Source organism: Seriola aureovittata, chromosome 6, assembly GCF_021018895.1.
Source record: "Seriola aureovittata isolate HTS-2021-v1 ecotype China chromosome 6, ASM2101889v1, whole genome shotgun sequence".
NCBI classification, from domain to species: Eukaryota; Metazoa; Chordata; class Actinopteri; order Carangiformes; family Carangidae; genus Seriola; species Seriola aureovittata.
Window position 1 is genome coordinate 28,430,481 of NC_079369.1, and position 20,235 is coordinate 28,450,715.

The window sequence follows — 20,235 nt, forward strand, 5'->3', positions numbered from 1 at the left end:
GTGTTCACAGCGCTCTCCGGCTCGTCCTCAAACGCCAAATACGACCCTGACCAAATAAAAGTGGAAATAGCTTGTAGACGGGAGCGGGTAAGTCATTATCAGAGGAGAACAATGGGAGAACAGTGAGGGGCTCTTTGGGCAGAAAAGGGGGCCGGGGTGTGGCCCCTACAGGATACTGTGGCTCTGGCCCGGGGACTCGAGAGGATGAGGATGAGATCATCATCAAAGGGTCAGGCAGAGGCTAGGTTACTGACTCACATGGCCAAGATGGACATTTCTCTGAGATCAGTCATAAGGGTGAGGGTGTTTACTGCAGCATTGTTCTGAAAGGATGAATAAGACTTAATGTGACTATAGAAATCTGTTAACTAGAACAAATCAGAGCCAGAGTGATTACAACTATTTTGATCTTATAAAGAGCAATTGTTAATAACACTTTCCTTATCGATCGATTGGTTATTCATAGGTAACGCTCAGAAATCAATATGAGCAAAGTCAAAGGGATTTTTCAGCCACAGCTCATCATTTTTATTTCTGTAAATATCAAAATAATATTTGGTAAACATTTTAAATTTTCAATTAGAGCTGGTCGATGTGGATGAAATCAATATCACAATATTGATTCTATTTTATGTAATAAGGCCACACACTTATGTTGGCCGACCCACTCTACCTCCAGAGCCACAACCACCCCACAAAATCTGCTCCAGACAAAAATATCTTAACATCTACTGGATGTTACGTCATTAAATTTTAATGGAGACATTCATGGTCCTCAGAGGATAAATCCTAATGACTGTGATCCACTGACTTTTCATCTAGCGCCATCATCAGGACACTCCTATCAGCATCAGCGGCACTTTGTGTTTAGTGCTAAATGGCAAATATCTTATACCTGCTTAACATCAGCATATTAGCATCGTTACTGTGAGAATGTTAGCATGTTAGCATGTTGACATTCAGCGGAAAGCAGCTTCTGTATCTAACCACAGCTCCACAGAGCTGCTAGCACATCTGTAGACCCTTTATATTAATCAGATAGTGATATACATGCACGATACAATGCAATATTATCCAGCTAATGGTCATCACAATAACTGTCTCTGCTGTTGTGCATTCAATTAGACAAAACTTTTCAAACATGTAAACAAAATAAAGGTAAAAAAATAAAGACTGATATCTCTATTGACTTTATTTCCTAGTTTGGCTCAAGACCCTGATGACATCACCAGGGTGATTTACTTAAACTTGAGATCATTTCCTGCAGAGCCACAGAAGCCATTATACAGCTGGTTTCAGGCTGAAAAATAGTCCATGATGAGTGAAGTGAACTTGATGTGTGAAATGAGTAGCTTGCCCCTTTAAAGTCTTTATAAGACGACACTGAATTATCGCACAGCCCTTTTTTAAATTCACATCATACTCTAAAAGCTTTCAGGTCACATGCTACAGCCACAGTCTCATTCTACACAGCTACAGATAAAATGTTAGTATGAGAGTCATCCTCAGGAGAGAGCAGCCTCAGTGTGAGACCCAGTGTGTATGTACATCTCTGTATAAACACAGTCAAACATTCCTGTGTGTGAATAGTCATGACTAAGCAGTTCTGAGTGGTGCTGGTGGTGAGAGAAGCCCATTGTGCACCGCACTAACCCGGTGCTCGGCCTTGTGTCCGCAGCTCTCCAGACTGAAGCAGGAGCTGGCCCAGGTGAAGCAGGAGCTGCAGTATAAGGAAATGGGAGTGGAGACCCTGCAGGAGTGAGTGTTCCTCTGCCTCTGTGTGTCCCAGGCCCACCCTTCCTCCCATGACCCCCCTTCTCCTTCCTACGACCCCTCGGCCCCCGCTGCTCCCCACCCAGTGGCCTTTCCCCTTCTTATTCCCTCTCACCTTCGGTGTTGGGTCTCATCCTTTATCTTCAGTCTCTCTGTTTATTCTCTTTTTCCTCTTCACACGTCTCTTTGTGTTCATACAGAGTATTTCATGTAGTTTATCGGGTTTTTATATTTGTAATATCCTTTTTTTAATTTTCTAGTATTTCACACAGTTCACAAATGTAGTTTAATTTCATTATTAGACATTATTCGGTTCATGTAAGTAAAAACCTTTGACCCATGGAAAATGAGAGGTTTTCAAATTATAACCAGGAGACACTCTTCTTTTTCTTTTAGTTTAGAGGCAGTTTCCATTTTCCTTTAGTTTGTGTTGGTATTTAAACACACACACACACATAGCGTCTTTCTGCGCTGGGAACATTTCACAGCGGTTCCAAATTTCATGTTAGAAATAGAAGCTCCACCTCTTGGAGGAAAAAAAAAGAGAGTGTTTGAGAAAAGGCAAATGGAGGGAGTTTTTGATGGAATAGGGGACTCCACCTCAGGAAGAGGATGCACCAGTGGAGTGCAGGGAGCCAAGGCTCAGCCTGGAGAGGAAGTTGCTCCATGGAGAGGGGAGGGGGAGGAGGTGGGGTGGGGTGGGGTGGGGGGATGTGGGCTCGAGAACAGTTTCAAAAACACAGAGATATCTGGCAGCAAATTCCTCTGCACTTCCTGAGTCCTGGCGAAGAGTCTCTTATCTCTTAGATAATACACAACTCCAGTGATTCCCAGAATAGGAACAGGAGAATACACAGCTTGCAGAAAACATGGACGCATCCTCCTCTTGAGAGTTCACATGTGTGTATATGCTCTTGCATGTGCTTGTGCCTTTGTTTGCATGTGTGTGTGCGTGCATGCGTGCGTGCATCCCATTGTTTCTCCGGGGTTGGTTTTTGCCCAGTGGGGTTGAGGCCAGGAGGGATCGTACAGTTGTTGTTTTTTCAGTCTCAGCTGTTGTCAGCAGTGGAGCTAATTGTTGTCCTCGCCATGACACATCAGATAAAGCAAACAAACAGTTTGTGATGTAGAAATCCCCGCGCCGATCATCACTACTCCACGAGAAGAATTTAGGAGTTTATCTGTGGACGGTTTGGCATACGAGTATCTCCTCTGCTCATCTGCTCTCCACCTTATCTCCCCAAATTTCTCAAATTTCTGCTTCCAGACACCCTGCCCTATTTCTATAGAAACTTTAAGGCCCTAATCGACATAAACACATGTTAAGAAATAGAAAGAGCATATGAGCTACTCTACAGTATGCAGGGTGGGGGGGGGTTCAGCCAGGCACTTAGGGGTGGGTAGTACCTTTTTTTTGCTAAGCATATAAACTCCCAGGCCCTGCCAATGGGGCAGGGGGAACAAAGCAGGGCTTGTTTTGGGAGGAAGAGGCAGGGTCGGGCGGATGAACAGTACCTGCTGTTGAAAGAGAGTGAAGGAAGCGGGCTGTGGTGAGAGTGGGGGCCACGTGCCAGGCCCAGTGATGGAGGAGGCACCAGGCCTCAGTCCTCCAGCTCCCAACCAATAAACCAAGCGAACCCCCTCCTCACACCCACACCGAAAAACACAGGCAGAGTCCCTTCACAGCAAAGGAGCAGATTGATTTGTTATTTAATAATCAATACACTTGAATCATATGGTGTCTGGACTGTTAAACCTTGAGTGAGATTTCACCTCCAGATGAAGGAGCCTCTGAAAGCAGCTCTTGCCTGAAACAACATCTCAGCATATGGAAACAAAGATGAGCATTTACACTGGACTGTCACATGCAGTGTCAGTATTTCATAACTGACCACAGTCTAAGAAAAACAGTTGTTCATGAGTATTACCTCACACAGAAATACTTCAGATGTTCATCTGATGATTCTTTTCAACTGAGAGAAAACTGTAACTCTCTGATGAGATATCCACCAGTGACGTCTCAGGCCACAGGCTCTTCTTCAGTCTTTAAACTGATCTGTGACCAGTGAAGAATGAGGGATGTCAGTCTTAATTTAGAACTATTTGACTCTACTTGATGCTTATGCAAACTTTACTTGGGGGGGATATTATTATGTAATTTGTGTAATGACACCCAGCAGGCCTGTTTTAGCATCAGGGTGTATCCAGATCCAGAAAGTGAAAACTCAGGGTGTGTTAACCCTGAACTGAGGGAAACTGAGATCAGAGCTTTTCCTCAACACACCCTGAGTTTGTTTGTGTGTCCTCCTGCTGAGCCCGAAGACGCCTCTGTCACAGCACTTCACTTCCTGATTCACACAATCGATATGGAAACGCTTATCCCTGCCCATTCATTTGCAAAGTTTATATTGGAAGAAAATTGAAATCCCAGTTGGATATTAGTCTGATACCCAATCTTTACTAATACTACCACTTTTATGATCAACCAGTCATCAGTGTAAGGACAGAGACAGAGATCTAGTGTAGATGTAGTACAAGAGTAAAATGTCATAGTGTTAATTCACTGACTCTTTTCACTTTTTTGCTGATAATGTCACACATCAATATTTCTACCTCTACTTGATTAAAATGGAGGATCTACTCTTTATTTACCCATTGCCATGGTGATTCATAGTATTGGAAATCCATCGATGATGAGTGAATATACTCAGATCTGATCGAACTAACTCTGATCACCTGATCTCAGGGTTTGTTCAGCCTGCTCTCTGGATCAGGACGCTGACGTCTTGACGTCGAGTCTGAGTGAACGTATTTGTTTTTCCCCCAGATTTAACAACAATGCTCTCCCTCAGGTTTGGTCATGTCTATAACATTTCAACAAAGCGTTTATTACCACCACATGATCATGATTCGTGCCTCTCTCTCTTATTCCACCTTCCCATCATCTGCAACATCTGCACCGCGGTTAAAATGTTACAGCGCACTCACAAATGTGCAAATATGTTGTTGCGCATCAATTGATTTCCTTATTATCCAAAATGATCTTGTTTTAAACGTCTTTATTAAAGTTTTAAAGTAAAACAAGAACCACAAGTTTTATTCTTATTAATAATAAAAAAAATAGTCCAACTAAAGAAACAAGACAAAATAAAGAAGGTAAAGATAAAAAGAGGAGACAATGGAGTGTGACTACCACTCTGTAAAGTCTGTGCACCAGTGAAATTCATTAAGGGTCCTCACACTTGAATATAATTAGGTTTTGAACCTGTAAGCTTTACTGAAGCTTCCAGGGTGATGCGTTCCATTAAACTATAATAGCAGGAAGTTTTATCAGAACTCCACCTTCTAGCACCAAATAAAATAACATTGAACTAATTCTCAGTGCCAGAGCAGAAATGGTAATGTGTGTGTTTGTGTTACAGGATCGACAGGAAGATGTCCTGCAGTCAGACGAACTACAAGCTGGACGAGGCTCAGGCTATCTTCAACGAGCTGCGCAGCATCAAGAAGGCCATCAGCACAGGCGAGAAGGAGAGGCAGGACCTCATCCAGGTAGCTCTGTCCACTCCTCTAACTCCTGTTATGTGTCCTTGAAATATTCTCTGCTGACCTCTAGTGTCTGTTCACCTCTACTGATCTGCTGCTCCTCATCATTGTCTTTTTAAAGCAAAGCAAAAGATATGAAGGAGAAATGAGAAATAATTAAAGAGGGTGATTCAGTGTGATTTTCAGGCCAAATTTGCTGAAGCATTTCCTGGCAAATGTCACAGTGTATTTGTAATAACATTACTTTAGGCAAATGACACACTTTAAATGTTACAACAATTTGAAATCCACCTTTAAAAACAGCTGTTGATGATTTACTTTGCATTTCTGGTCACATTTTCATTGTTTCATCGTCACATCAAATGTATATTATTGTTATTGTTATTGTTATTATTATTGTTATTGTTATTGCTAATGTTCCTGTTTTGTTAATCCCTGTTTTATTCCAGAGTCTGGCGAAGCTGACGGTGCACTTCCACAGCAGCCTGTCTGTCAGCGACTCGGCCAGTGAAGTGGTGAACAGCACTGGAACCGTGGGTGACTCATGCAGTCTGCAGCAATACTGTGACACCGGCTGTCAGACTGACATCATGGGAGAGGTAGGAGACAACGCTGCTCCTCCCTGTCTCCCTCTAAAAGAGCTTTTCACACTATGAGGGAGAGTCGAAGGAGGTGGGAAGACCTGAACCACAATTTGTGCCATAACTTGGTCAAATCTGAGCACATAGATATGAAAGCTGTATTTTTAGATTCAGTGTGAGTTGTTAAAGTCCATGGGGATATCTGTATAATCACTGCAAAAAAAACAAACAAAAAAACACCCACAAATATGCCTGGAAATCACAGAAGAAGACGCTTGCTGAAACAGAACTCATCATGTTTTTAAGTTTTCTTCAGTATCACACGGATCCAGTGACAGTAGTCTGAACATCCATGTGTTCATTACAAACAGGAGCTGCTGGTGCCAATTTGGCAATATGTAAATAAATGTATGCTAAAAAAAAAAAAAAACAGGGCTCAGGTTGTTGACTCACTTGGGGGTCATGGGGGATGTTGTTGAGGGGGTATACCGGTCTTGGGGGTGGGGGGGTTGCACAGTGTCAGACTTTGAAAACCACTCCCCTAAAAGAATGATCAGTTGCTGAAATGATGACTAGATAAGATGCAGGAAGCTCCCTGTACTCCCTTCATGCATCTGGAGTGACTAATGATTAATATTATGATTAACTTCCTGTAATGTCTCCAAAACTATTTCCTCTGTAAACCACTGGGACCTAAAGACACCTTATTTCTCTCCTCTTAGTATGGTTCCCAAGATTCCTTGCACATGGTGGACAAAGTGAAACTCAACTGGCAGTACGAGGAAGCCAAGAAAAAGTAAGTGTGTGTGGCAGTTTGTTGTTTATCAGTCTTAGTACTATGACACACGGCTGCGCAGCACTGACTCACGGCCCCGTCAGCCCCCTCTCGTTCTTCAGCGCTGCGCGTTGTCCAGTGGGAGGATGTGTTATGAATAGTATTTGCGCCTGGTGTCCGTGGCTGCTGAGCGATGTCTGGCCAGCGGAATGAGCTGGGTGGTCACATTCTTGCCTGGCCACGCTGCCGCTGCTGACTGTGTGCTGCCTTTGTGTGCAGCCAAAGAGAGGACTGCCCACTGCCTGCCTCAGTCACACCCTGCTGCTCCACAAGGTGGTTTAATGTACACACTGTTTGGTTAAATATACCCCAGCTCCACCTATAGCACAGGCTGAATTATATGTTGGCAGGATCAACAGTGAATGAAGCATGAATGTGTGTGAATTCTGAATGCAGCGCAGGTACTGCGTGTGATGAGGTTGTGTGTTAGCTCACCGTGTTATTACGCTGGCTCCTTTTTACAAGATTCATGTTGCTGTGGTGACCCAGCAACACCAATGCCAACCATGACATCAGGGAGGGAGGGGGGAGGGTGAGAGAGAAGGGAGACCTGTGGAAACTTGCATGCTCTGTCACTGAGTCACTCTGTCTGAAATCCAGCTCACATAAACACAGTTATTTCACTCTCTGAGATCCTACTTTACTCTGTCTGTGTCAACGTCTCGGTGACACACACTGTGGCACCTGTGGCTGATGCAGCAGGTAGAAATTACTCCTCTGAACGCGTGATTGTAGTCACAGCATTAAGTGTCTGCTCGGCTCAGAGGTGTTACTTTGGACACGGCATGTAAGATTAAGTGAGTAACCTCTCATATGAACATTAAGGAGCAGCCGTCTATGTCGGACTGGACTTCACCTGCAGTTAAAAGCTGCTGCTCATTTTCAGTCGATGATGCAGATCTTCAGGTCACAGTGATGTTTTTATGACAGTGGTGCAGCATAAAGCAACATCATGTCCAGCTTCATCCAAAAACCACATTTCATCTGAAAAATATCATTTTGGAAACATCTTTATTCACTTTCTGAACCTATAGCCAGACGTTGGTTAGCTTAGCTTAATTAGCTTAGCAGAAACCATATAGCTTATTGATTAGTGAGATTTAGAGGTGCTGGTGTGAGAGTGACATCCGTCTAACTAATCAATCTGATCGGCAAAAACAATACATTTATTTCCAAAAATGTTACTTCTGGTGCAACGATCAATGAAAATCTTATAACAAATATTTGTATAGTAAATGCAGATTGCCAAACACATTGTTTATGTAGCAATATAGTATGTAGTGATGCTGGCATGGAGATCTTGGGTAAACACGATCTGTACCCGGGAGGCAGAGTTGAGCTGGTTCAGGTGCACAGAGCCACTCCTCTACTGTTTAGATTGTTTCTCAGAAAGGCAAAAAGGCAGAAAAAGGGGGCAGACCCACGTTTCATGGATGAACACACCTTCAACCCTTTTACATTCCCAGCACAAATTATTTTGTAGAAAACCCTTAGAAAACAGAGCATGTTATAGTGTGTACATTTTCCCTGAGCTTCTCTGTAAACCAGCCTGCACTGGTTCTGAGCTTCTCACAGCTGCCGTGTTCTGTGTTAGCAGTCGTCAATAATAGGTGGAGGCACAATGATTATTTGCACGTAATTTAAAATAGTAATGAACCATATTATCTTCCCCAGGCTTAACTACACTCCCCAAACTACTCACATATCTCCAGAGGTCTGGTTTATCTATTTGGTTGAATTTCTTGATCAGACTCTGCTGTTTTATCAATAACCACATCAGACACAACCAGAGATACCAACAATTTACTTTAGTCCTCACTTTCATTGTTTGGTTATTCCCAGGTGAAGAATTCAGCTGATTATATTGTGAAATCTTTAACAGTTTGTCAAGTTTAGTCCAGACATTGGATTAGTCCCTTCACTCCCAGGTTTATTCAGAGATGAGGCGTTTTGTGACAGAGCCTCAACTGGACTGAAGGGGGCAGTAAGTTCTTGTTCTACCCCTGTCCATCACAAGTGATTATTCTCAGTATTAATCCTCATTAGTCCAGTGAGAGGTAATAACCTACAGCTCGACATCAGGCAGGGGAAGCCCTTCCCTTTTAGTTTTACAAAGTTTTTGTTAATGAATCTTTGTCTTGTTCCCATTCCATAAATAATCCTTTATAATTTGGTTTTTCATTCATTCACTCATTCATTCATTAGCAATATTGTTTATGGTCACAGCAGGGGTTCACCCTGGATAGGTTTCTAGTCTGTCACAGGACATTCATTTGGTTGTATGGTAAATGTCTCCAGGTGTTTTATCAGTAGCATCACTGACAGGTATTTAAACTGTGAGGCCCTCATCATTTTAATGGTGTCGATGGGGGTTAGACTGAGCACCCTCCACTTCTCTAGACTGTGTGTTATCTATGAAAGGAGGGGAGTCACATTAATATGTGTTATATCAGAGATATTGATGCACAATTTGACCTTAAATACTCAAGACACGGTGAGATCCGACTAAACTGGCCGTGGCTTGGACTATGTGCTGCATGTCATTCCCCTTCTCTTCTCACATATCCTGTCCATCATCACTGTCACTATCCAATAAGGCATGAATGACCCCCCACATACTTGAAATATTTTGGGTGCAGGCAAAATTTGTATCCTGAAATCTGTTTCAGCTCTATCCATTTTTGAACAAAGTCTGCACATCAGCACATCCTTCCTGTACAATACTGACTCCTCTCTGCTGCTCCTCAGGGTGCAGAGCATACAGCACCAGCTAGCACAGCTGGACAGTGAGAGCTGGTCGGGCCGGGCCGAGGCGGACCGTGACCGGGACTTCCTGCAGCTCCTGCGTGAGAAGGAGGCCCTCCTGCAGGAGATCATCCTAGTCAGCAAGCAGCAGCACCCGCCGGAGACGCTGCTGCAGCTGGAGGAGGAGCGCTCCAGACTGGAGGAGGAGGTGCAGAGGGCCCACAGCTCCCAGAGCCAGGGAGCCAATCAGAGGTGAGGATGGTGATGTCTGTGTTGTCAGATTTTTGTTGTTATTATTATCATGCTTTTGATAATTTAACTTCACAAATAAACCCCAAATAAAGCCAGAGGTTAAATCTGTGTCATAAATGAACAGAATTTACAGAAATGAGATCTCACTTTTATATCGTAAAAGTGAATCACTGCATGTATGTGCACCATTTATAAAGCCTCACTGTGTTGACACCATGTTGTGATAAATCCCAGTGAGTTGCAGGACTGCAGCTTTCTCCAGTTCTATAATACCTACTTAGAATAAGCAGGTTTGAGTGTGTGGTGTGTTTACACTGGACAATTGACAGAATAAAGTTTACTCAGAATAATAAGTATGCATACTAAACACAGTCCCAAAGTCACAGTTTCACAGTTATGTATTTCTTCTATACTAACAGTAAAAACAGTTTTAACCCAGCACATGAGAACTGAGCGGATTGAGAGAACAATAACTCAGATTCCTTTCCCTCCATGTGAAGAGGCATCACGTCTCTCTGTGTGTTCACTATCAGGTGATCTGTTAGTTTTGCAGTTATGCTCCTGTAATTGGAGGGAAGTATGGGTGCCCTCATTGCTCAGTTTATCATGTGAGATGAAACGTCTGTGCTCTCTGATGTGGAGCAGCTGGCTGCTGGATTTCACAGAGGAACACAGGACATCTGTATACAGATGTGTACAGATGCTTACAGGATTGTTTTGGTGTTTAGGACAGACCACACACACAGCTCTGCTCTGCTCTGCTCCTTTAACTTATCTAACTGACTTTCCTATGCATCATTCATGACAGGATCCTGCAGCAGGAGAAGAGGAACGTTCTGCTGAGACAGCTGGAGGAGGCGACGCGCATCACCACCTACCTTCACTCCCAGCTCAAGAGGTGTGGCTCCCACTCATTCCCAAAGATCTCAGCTGATCCTCACTGCAGCTGTGTCTCATGTCTCTGTCATCTTGTTTATCTGCAGCCTGTCGGCCAGCTCTCTGACGGTGTCGTCCAGCAGCAGCCGGGGGTCTCTCGCCTCCAGCAGGGGCTCGCTGGCGTCTAGCCGGGGCTCTCTCAGCTCCATCAGTTTCAGCGACATCTACGGTCCCCCCCAGTATGACCGTCACGAGGGGGCAGGAGAGCCGCTCGACTCCCACCTGCGCTACCTGTTGCCCCCAGAGACCGTGTCCAGAGACTGTTCCATGTTCAACCCTGACCCCCTGACCCAGAGCAAAACCAAACGCTCCCATGACACCCCGCAGTCTCTCGCCTCCCTCTCCTCCCGCTCCTCGCTCTCCTCTCTGTCGCCGCCCAGCTCTCCCATGGACACGCCCTACCACTCTGCCCCTCAGGACTGCCCCCTCACCCAGATGACGGAGGAATACATGGAGCAGGCGGGTCGCGGCCTGTTAGAGGGGCTGCGGGCGCAGTCGCAAACCCTGCCCCACACGGCCATGCTGAGCAACGAGGACGCGGTCAGCCCCGCCGCCGCCCATCAACTGGACAACAAGAGCCACAGAGACAGCGGGGCTCAGGGGGCGTTTACCTCCACAGGCAAGTTAGACAGCTGATACTTGTCCCACAGAGTGAGGACTAGCTCATGAATAACTGGTGTTTCTTTCTCTTCAGGAGTGACTCTGAGAGGAAACAGTGCCAACAGAAGCGGCAGGAGGGCCAGGAGAGTGTCTGCAGGGGTGTCTGAGGACGCTCTGGCCACAGACAGTGGGGTCTTTGAGGCCTGGGGTAGAAGGTGAGAGGAAATCCTCAATAACAATGGTAAAACACAACTTAATCACTAACGTCTCCCGAGCAACAGTGCCGCCTAGTGACATAGGAGAAAACTACAACATCCTAAATCAACCCCAGTGTGAGCTCTGGTAGTTAATCACATCACTCTGTGTCAGTGTCTGCAAACAAGGTGAAAGGAAGTAGAACTGCACAAACCTGCTCATGTAATACGACACAACATCACTGGAGTATCTTCAGATAATTAAACTACAAGTCTGAGTCCAGGAAGAGAAGACAAACGTTTGTTTATTCCTCCAACAGGGCAGAGGAGTCGGAGGAGATGTCGTACATGAAAGAGCTGAGCTCCGTGAGCGAGCCCACCCAGATCCAGCTGGGACTGCTGTGAGTAAACTGTTAGTGTAGACTGTACATGGGTGGCAGGTTTATCCTCTGTTAGTATCTGACTCCACGTCTTCTCTGCTGTACTGTCCTCTTCACAGGTGGGAGTCGAACTCTCAGTCTCTGCGACTACATCTGCTGCAGCTGAAGAATTTAAACAGGTCCACTGTGAGAGACGGTTATAAAGTGTGAGTACGTTCAGCTTCGATGATTAAAGGCAACATTTGAGATTTGGTGATACACTTTTATTTGTCTTTTTGTCAGAATTTACATGAGAAGATCAATACCTCTCTTATATTTGTACAGTACATATGAAGCTACAGGCATCAGCCAGTTAGCTTGGCTTAGCATAAAGCTAACAAAGCTAAAGCAAATAATCATTTTTCCAAAATATATCAAACTATTTGTTGGACTCCATGACAGCAGGACGATATAATGTCAACTCAACTCTATTTCTAGAGCACTTTTAAACACAGCTTGAGCTGAACAAAGTGCTGTACTAAGGACAATTAATATAAATAAAAGCAAGTAAAACAAATGTGTAGAACAAGTAAAACACAAGGAAAGCACAGTTAATATACCGTATACAGAAACATAGAAACATGCTCACAAAAACAAGAAAATAACGAGGAGCAAATACACAATTATGAACATGACAAGAGGGACTAGCAGGGTAGTGAGCCAAGTGAATAAAAATGTTTCTTTAGTCATGATTAAAAAAATCAAGATGGAGGAGCTCATCTGATTTCTAATGGCAGCTGGTTCCATCACTGAGTGTGGATATTACTCTGCAGCCAAAGTTTGCTTCTTGATGTGTATCTCTACTGCAGAGGCCAAACTGAGAGTAAATCTCTCCCTCACACTGTCACAGTTTAAAAGGACATGATGAAGAAAACAATGCAGAAGTTGGGGAAAATAATTCATCTACCTCAGTGTGATGGACTTGAATACTGCCGTAGCTTCTATTCAAAAGACGTTTATAAAACAAAACCATTGTTAATCCTCTCTGTACTCTTACATGGAGTGAAGAGGCTTGTTTCTAGAGTAGAGCAGCTGCTTGTATGTAAAAGGCCTCAGCAGCTGATGTGAAGCTCCATGTATCGATGAAGAAGTAGAAATCTCACTATGAATATTGTTCTGTTCATATTCAGGTATGTGAAGGTGCACTTGATTCCACTGGACGCCGGCAGGGCCTGTGCGTTTTACTGTTGTACAGCGTTGGAGCCGCAGTCCCAGATGAGTTTCAACGAAGGCTTCCGCATTCCTGTCCCTGCAAACGCCCTGGCGGTGTGCGCCCTGCAGCTGTCCGTCTGCTCGCTGGGACCTCAGGCTCAGGAGGAACTACTGGTGGGTCTGGAAGGCTGAGCAGCACCTCAGAAACTCCGGCAGTGCTGCTAACGAAAACTAACTTTAAATAATGAAGTTGTCTGTGTGTTACTGCAGGGTACAGCCCAGGTGAGCCTGGCAGACTGTGAGGGAAGCGCAGAGATGGTTTACCACTGGCTGCGAGTCCAGATGTTGGGCGGGACAGAGGTGCCGAGGCCTGAACAGAAAAGCCTCAGCCACCGAAGACACCACGATGGGCAGGAAGATGAGCAAAGGCCCAGAGCCATGGTAACAGCACAAACACATATTTGTCCAGGAAATTACTGCAGAGTCAACTTACAGCATGGCAGTACTGAAAGTGATCAAAGGTTTCGTCCTCAGGGAGAGGGAGAAAAACATTTTAGAGGAAATACTGACCACAGTATTTTAACTGAACAAAAATATCAATGCAACACTTTTGTGTTTACTACCATTTTTCATGAGTTGAGATAAAAGATCAAAGAAGCTTCTGTAGAAGCTTAAAACATCCCACTTGTTTCATGACCTCCATAGTCAACAGACATGCCGCCCACTGAGCAGGTTTGAGATGATCTGGATCTGTGTGTATGACAGTGTGATCCACTTTCTGCCAATATCCAGAAACTTCACAGTCATTGAAGAGGAGCGGTCCAACAATCAACAACCTGATCAACTCTGTACAAAGGAGATGTGTTGCACTGCATGATGCAAATGGTCACACCAGATACTGAGACTCCAACAAAAAAAGCTGTAGCCCAATTCCTGTGAAATCTTTTTTTCAACATAAAACCGCACATTTTAAAGTGGCCTTTTATTGTGACAAGCCAAGGACTCACCTGTGCAAAATTCATGCTGTGTAATCAGAATCTTGATACTTCACATCTGTCAGGTGGATGGAAATGGATTTAATGACATTTGTGAACAAAGTTTGAGAGGAAGGCGCCCTTAGTGTCCTGGGAAAAAGTCCTAGCTCTTTCATTTCAACTCATGAGAAATAGGAACAAAAACAAAAATGTTGAAAAATGCATTTATATTTTTGTTCATTGTACAATCACATCATACAATGAAAATAATATAAACATAAATCACGGATACAAACAAAAATAAATAAAAAATTAAAATAGTAATAATACCTTGTGAATAAGAGTGAATTAATAATTGAAAGAAGCTCCTGTTGTATTTGTAAAGGGCTAATGTAGCTGTCGCTTAGCAACAATAAATGGCGATTAGCGTTGTCACTATACTAGAATTTCAAACTCCATACCAAAACCCAGGAAAATACTCGATACCATTTTCGATACCATGGGAAGAAAAAAATGACCCTAACCCTTTTTTTAAATAAAGATTAGAACAATACAAACAATAACATCAATGACACTATTTTTAGGTTGTATGAGGTAGCGCAAATATATATATATGACATTCAAATGTATTGAGCTACAGCCCTGTTTATTGTCTGTGCTTCTCGTGACTTGCCACCATGTTTTCGTTGCTGATCAAATAGAGTTGTCGGGGAGGCTGCCGCTGTTTCTGTCTAGTTGCTGGTCGACTTTTCCCAGCTTCAATCTGCGACTTTAAGAGAAATATAACCCTTTTCAGACACAAATAATTGTGTTATCCTGTTAAATTAACACTTTCTATTCACGTTAGAGACAGGCAGGACCGATAACGCTTGCTGCCTAGCTCCCACATTAACGTTAGTCGTTTTATTATTAAACATAGCCGCTAGCTTAATGATAACTTAACAGACTAATAGTGCTAATAGTTAAACGGCTCAAGATAACGTGTGCTGCCGGCCAGGTAAAATAATTCCAAACGGCATTTTTCTTTTTTCATTTTCAACTAAAACAGGTTGCGATGGTCCTTCAGCAGCAGCACTTGCCATGTTAATGTAGTTTTATGCTGGTGACACCAGCTCATTATTGTGAACGTCAACTAGCGTTGATGTGTTCAGCTGCTAGTGAGAGGAGGGACTTTGTTTTCTGCCTATCTGCAGTGCTGCTGTATGAAGTTGTGTCAACTGGAGGAGGCGAAAACTGTTGGTATCGATACTGTTGCAAATGATTATCTTATCCGATACTAATTTTTAGTATCGATTAGTATCTGAGTATTGATTTTTTTGATAACCCTAGTGGCGGTGTACCTTCTAAAACAGATCCAGGGGGGAATCCATATAATACAAATAAGATAGGAGCTAAAATAGAAGCTTGGGCTACACCACAAAAACACTCATCCAGCTGTTCGTTGTTAGCACTTAAAGAAGATGGTTTCATTTCATTTTTTAGAGGTGAAAGTATCCAGTAGTTTTTCTTTCATGTCTTTGTCATCATCCTGTTACTGCTCATCCACCTGCTGACACATTACAAAGAAAAAATCATCACCATCCTGAGGTGTTACAATAAAAATAACTATGTTGTAATAAAGTCTTGCATTAAAGTGTAAATTCTGTTGGGCCCTTTGGAGGAATTCCCCTTCATGCTGTTGCTCAGCAGCTTTTTGTAATGTAGGTGTGGAGCTTGTTAAAGTGAGTAATTGACAAGAATGTGTCTGTGAAGCCAAACACACCTTCGCACTTTGCAGCTTCAACCCACTCACAGGAGGGTGTGTGAAGATGGTGTTTGATAGTATTTTCTGTGATATTACAGGACAATGTTTGCTCTCTGCTGTCACGCACCACCACCACCACACAGGAGCGGCACACAGAGCTGGAGCTGCAGAGGCTGGAGAAGAAGGACGAGCCTGGAGAGGCGGCATCTGAGAGGTGATGACATTTCCTGCTCCAGCCAAAGTCTCTCCTGTCATTCCCAACATTCACTTCTTTCTGCTCCCAATGTGCGTGTGTGTGTGTGTGTGTGTGTGTGTGTGTGTGTTTGTGTTTTCATGCCATGGGTGTTTTTTGCAGGAGCTGGCAGGCAGAGTCTGTGGACAGCGGCTGCAGCAACAGCACAGCATTCACAGCTCCCTGCTCAGAGGGCCTGTGTGCAGAGGGCATCTGCATCACCACTGGAGGGCGCTGTGATCAGACAGCCAGCCGACTATGTACAGTGAAGGTAGAGTGCACAGCAGTGTGTAGTGGCTCATTCTCATCCACTCGCAGTGTGTGGTGCAGATGCATTAAACTGCCGTTGATCCACAGGTGGAGAAGGCCACCATGACAGAAGGCCTGTTCCCAGAGCCGGTGCGGGTCCGGCCCAAAGAGAGGGGAGGGCGCTGGGGTCACGCCTCCCCCTTCATGCGTGGCAGCACCATCGTCCGCTCTCAAACCTTCTCTCCTGGGGCTCGCAGTCAGTACGTTTGCAGGGTGAGTTTCTAAAAAAAAAAAAAAAGGGAAAACATTTGTGACGCCCTTTATTGGACAGCAGGCTGTTATCAGTGCTGCTGACTGACATTTACGACTCTGCCTCATGTTTCTGGTCTGACAGCCCTGTGCGAATTCCTTCTCTACATAAAAAGACTGATTTTACCTTTCAGTTGTATCGCAGCGACAGCGACAGCTCAACTCTACCAAAGAAATCACCTTTTGTCAGAAACACGTTGGAGAGAAGAACATTGCGATATAAACAGGTACAGCCTGTCGCTCATCAGGAATACATGTGGGAGTGTGTTAAGTGTCTAGGTTCTGAGTTGTGTTTGTGCGTGAGCAGCAGTCATACCGCTCCTCCCTGGCCGAGCAGCCGACCCGTACCTCCCTGGACCTGGAGCTGGATCTCCAGGCCTGCAGGACGCGTCAGAGGCAGCTGATGGAGGAACTGAGCGCCCTGAGGGAGCTGAAGCTGCGACTGGAGGAGCCGCAAGCCAGGGAGGCCACCGAGCTCCCCCACTGGGCCCTGAGAGACGAGCGCTTCCGCTGCCTGCTCAGAGAGGCCCAGAGACAGGTGAGACTGGAGGCTTTACAATCCACATGAGCTTTGGACTTGTTCAGCAGCAGCTTACTGTTTGATGTTCTACAGGCCAACCAAAGCAAGCAGGAGCAGCGTCAGGAGGAGGCGGTGGAGAGGAGGATGAGGAAGGCTTCCAAAGAGGTTCTGCAGATGAGGGGGCAGAGTCAGAAGGAGCCCCTGCCTGTGCAGACATTCAGGTTGGAACTGTGCTGACTGCCGGTCAGCGTTCATACCTGATTAAAGTCACAGTCAAACTTAAGCTTCAGTAATGTGACACATTTACAATTAAACCATAATATGTAGCTTTGATATAATTACAAGGTGAAATCCTTCACAGGCCTGTTTGCCTCCACCCACACCCCTATCACCCGCTTTCTTAGACCAGGTGTCAAAGCACAAAGGAGAAAGTAGTAGGTCAGACCTCAGCCTAGTTGAACTGTTGAAACCTGCATTGTATTGCATTACATCCCTGTCTGCTTGAAAGCATTCATCTTCTGCCCTGCCTTTACTGGAGCTTTGCTGCGCCTGTTGGCACGTTACCACCACCTGTCAGTCACAAACTATCTCCAGAAAGGTCTATTGCATCATTTGTATCCTCATACACAAATACATAATTGTTTTGTCTTCAAAAATAATATAAACTCCCAGCAAAAATATATAGTTCTAAAGGTCCATATAGTATAAAGGTAGATTTCCATGTGTTTGATTACAAAGCAGGTCTAGGTTCTATATTAACACTGTGAAAGTAGCCAGTAGTCCACAGAGGCTCAGAGCCTCCTCTCTTCTGATTGGCTCACTGACCTGTTGTTACTAGAGCTCCAGAGAGAAGCCTGAGAGAAGAGATGTAAAACTACACTGAGATGTTTTTTGGTTCTTAAAACCACAAATATATCTTCTAATGGATCATCACTTGAAAATTACACCACAGAAGAGGAGAATATGGAGCTATAAATTTAGGCCAGTATGATATTCACTACCAGGGAAAAGCTTTACATCACCTCTATTTTTCCAATTGTTACTGAAATTTGCATATTTCAATGGCTCAGTGTTAAGGAAATTAAAACAACAAATAAATAATAAAGATTAAAAAAAGGGAAGGGAAGGAATCTTAAATCTGAAATTTGACTCATTCAGCAGCTGAACACAATGGAAACTTTGTTCAGAAGGTTCCTCCCAACTCTACTGCACTAATAAGTTCCTACTGTGTGTCACTTGTGTCCAGTTCATCTCAGACCAGCTCCGTGGGTTTCAGGTCTGGAGACTGGTCTGTTCTTCATCATGTGAAGCCTCCGTCTGGTTCTGATCTTCTAATGTTGTGACTCATTATGTTGCTGTTCCAGTCTGTCTTCATTTGTTACTGGCCTGTTTCTCACCAGTCTGACAGCAGCACACCGTCCTACTACCTGCAGTACAGTAATTCTAACACTAATACTAATAATAATAATAATAATTATTATAATAATAATAATAATAATAATAATAATGCATCAGAAGGTGCAGTAACACAATTTGTACAGACAGAGGGTTTGTCAGTCATCAACCTGTGGGAAATGTTTGTTTTCACTTCCACTGCTGCAGGAAAACTGATTTAACCAGTTTCTTCATCCCTAAAAAAACAAGTTTTCTATTACATTTATATGATATGAACTAAACTTTTCTTTTACCTTTTGGCAGTTTAATGTTTACCTGGGTACCATTGAAAGTTTTTTCCCTGGACTTGAACTGGGGGTGGTCTAACACTTAGACCCGCAGTGTAGGATGGCCAGTGTTTGCTATTTTGCTAATAGAAAGAGAGAATAGAGATTGTGATATATTTTGCACATACCAAGAACTGTTCACACAGAGACACAGGATTAGAACTTGGAACATGTATTTTTTTTATTTTACTGTTCAAATCTCGTCATGTCTGAAGAAAACATATTCACCAAAACGTTCATGGTCCTGATGTCGGCCCCTGAGACATGAAGCTCCTTATTTGGTGGAAGTGCTGTTAACGTCTTTATTTTACTAAATAAAATGGATGTTTGTAACAATAAGTCTTGTTTTCTTCTGTCTGCAGAGAGAAGATGGCTTTTTTCACAAGACCAAGGTTCAACATACCTCCTTTACCAGCTGACGACGTATGAGCGCTCGCCTCTGTATTATGTGACTAAACATGAAGTATTTGTCGAATTATTCATGAAGTACAAAGTTGTTTCTACCGAGGACAAGGAGGGCAGGTGACACGCAGATGGTGGTGAAGATTAGAAGGTTTCACATTTTCAAAAGTGTTTGTGCGGCTATTCCTCTAAACATGAACACACCAGACACACACCTATTGACAACGGCACAACTGTTCATTTCCTTTTTGATGAAGATGCCTTTCATGAGGAAACCGTAACTCTGTACTCTGAGTTACTTCTGTTGTTTGTGCTCACAAAAAGGCTGGAAGACGGGAACAAAGTCGGTTTGGACAAATTCACTGTACTGTAACTTATTTTATAGTACTTTTCCTTGAAGGAAATTTAAAAAAAAAAAAACGCTTCCTGCTTTTTAAGTGTATTTTGTAGCTTGGAACAAATAGCACTTCAGTGTTTTTACATACAGTAAAATGGAACTATTGTCTGATTTTTGTTTCCTGTTTCCTAATTCTTAAGAGTTATTTACATAAAATGTCACTTTGCAATCCTTGTAATCCACTTTTATTACTGATGTTATTGTCCTTTTGTTATGTTATTAAAATTAATATTATTTCATGTACTTTTCAATATATGGATGGATATATGAAACACTGTATTCAGATTTTTTAATGATGTCTGTATGAACATCTGCAGTGTTACCTCTTGTGAAGATAAAAGCATTAAACCACGTCTCGACGCTTCGCTGTTTGTCAGTTATGATTCGGATGCAGGTGAATTTCCTGATCAACCTGTGCTGGGATGAAGTGCTTTCTGCACACACCGACATTTTCTTTGAAACGTGTCACAGCGTTACACATGATTTTTCTGCAGCCACAAACGGCTTGTGATGAGCGATGACCCATTTTTAGTCTGAACTCGCCAGTTTCTTGAGAAGCCCCGGCGCACACTCAACAATCAGCTGTGTCAGCAAGTTATCTTGATACATCCTGTCTGAGCTTTTCCACATAAGCCACCAGCCGCGGAGGAGAGA

General features: G+C 43.6%; 1 protein-coding gene across 1 annotated transcript in view; it reads left to right on the forward strand.

Moving 5' to 3' along the window:
- The window catches only part of wwc3 (WWC family member 3), a 32,441-nt gene extending 12,507 nt beyond the window's left edge, over positions 1–19,934 (forward strand). The window contains exons 4-23 of the mRNA XM_056378636.1: positions 11–87; positions 1,679–1,758; positions 5,196–5,325; positions 5,769–5,918; positions 6,623–6,696; positions 9,484–9,732; positions 10,541–10,630; positions 10,716–11,287; positions 11,363–11,483; positions 11,783–11,863; positions 11,962–12,048; positions 13,012–13,207; positions 13,304–13,474; positions 15,850–15,965; positions 16,107–16,254; positions 16,341–16,505; positions 16,676–16,768; positions 16,849–17,079; positions 17,155–17,282; positions 19,145–19,934. Of these exons, the coding sequence (XP_056234611.1) occupies positions 11–87; positions 1,679–1,758; positions 5,196–5,325; positions 5,769–5,918; positions 6,623–6,696; positions 9,484–9,732; positions 10,541–10,630; positions 10,716–11,287; positions 11,363–11,483; positions 11,783–11,863; positions 11,962–12,048; positions 13,012–13,207; positions 13,304–13,474; positions 15,850–15,965; positions 16,107–16,254; positions 16,341–16,505; positions 16,676–16,768; positions 16,849–17,079; positions 17,155–17,282; positions 19,145–19,211 (3,026 nt within the window). The 3' untranslated portion in view covers positions 19,212–19,934. The remainder of the gene's footprint in view (positions 1–10; positions 88–1,678; positions 1,759–5,195; positions 5,326–5,768; positions 5,919–6,622; positions 6,697–9,483; positions 9,733–10,540; positions 10,631–10,715; positions 11,288–11,362; positions 11,484–11,782; positions 11,864–11,961; positions 12,049–13,011; positions 13,208–13,303; positions 13,475–15,849; positions 15,966–16,106; positions 16,255–16,340; positions 16,506–16,675; positions 16,769–16,848; positions 17,080–17,154; positions 17,283–19,144) is intronic.
- The last annotated feature ends 301 nt before the right edge of the window (positions 19,935–20,235 follow it).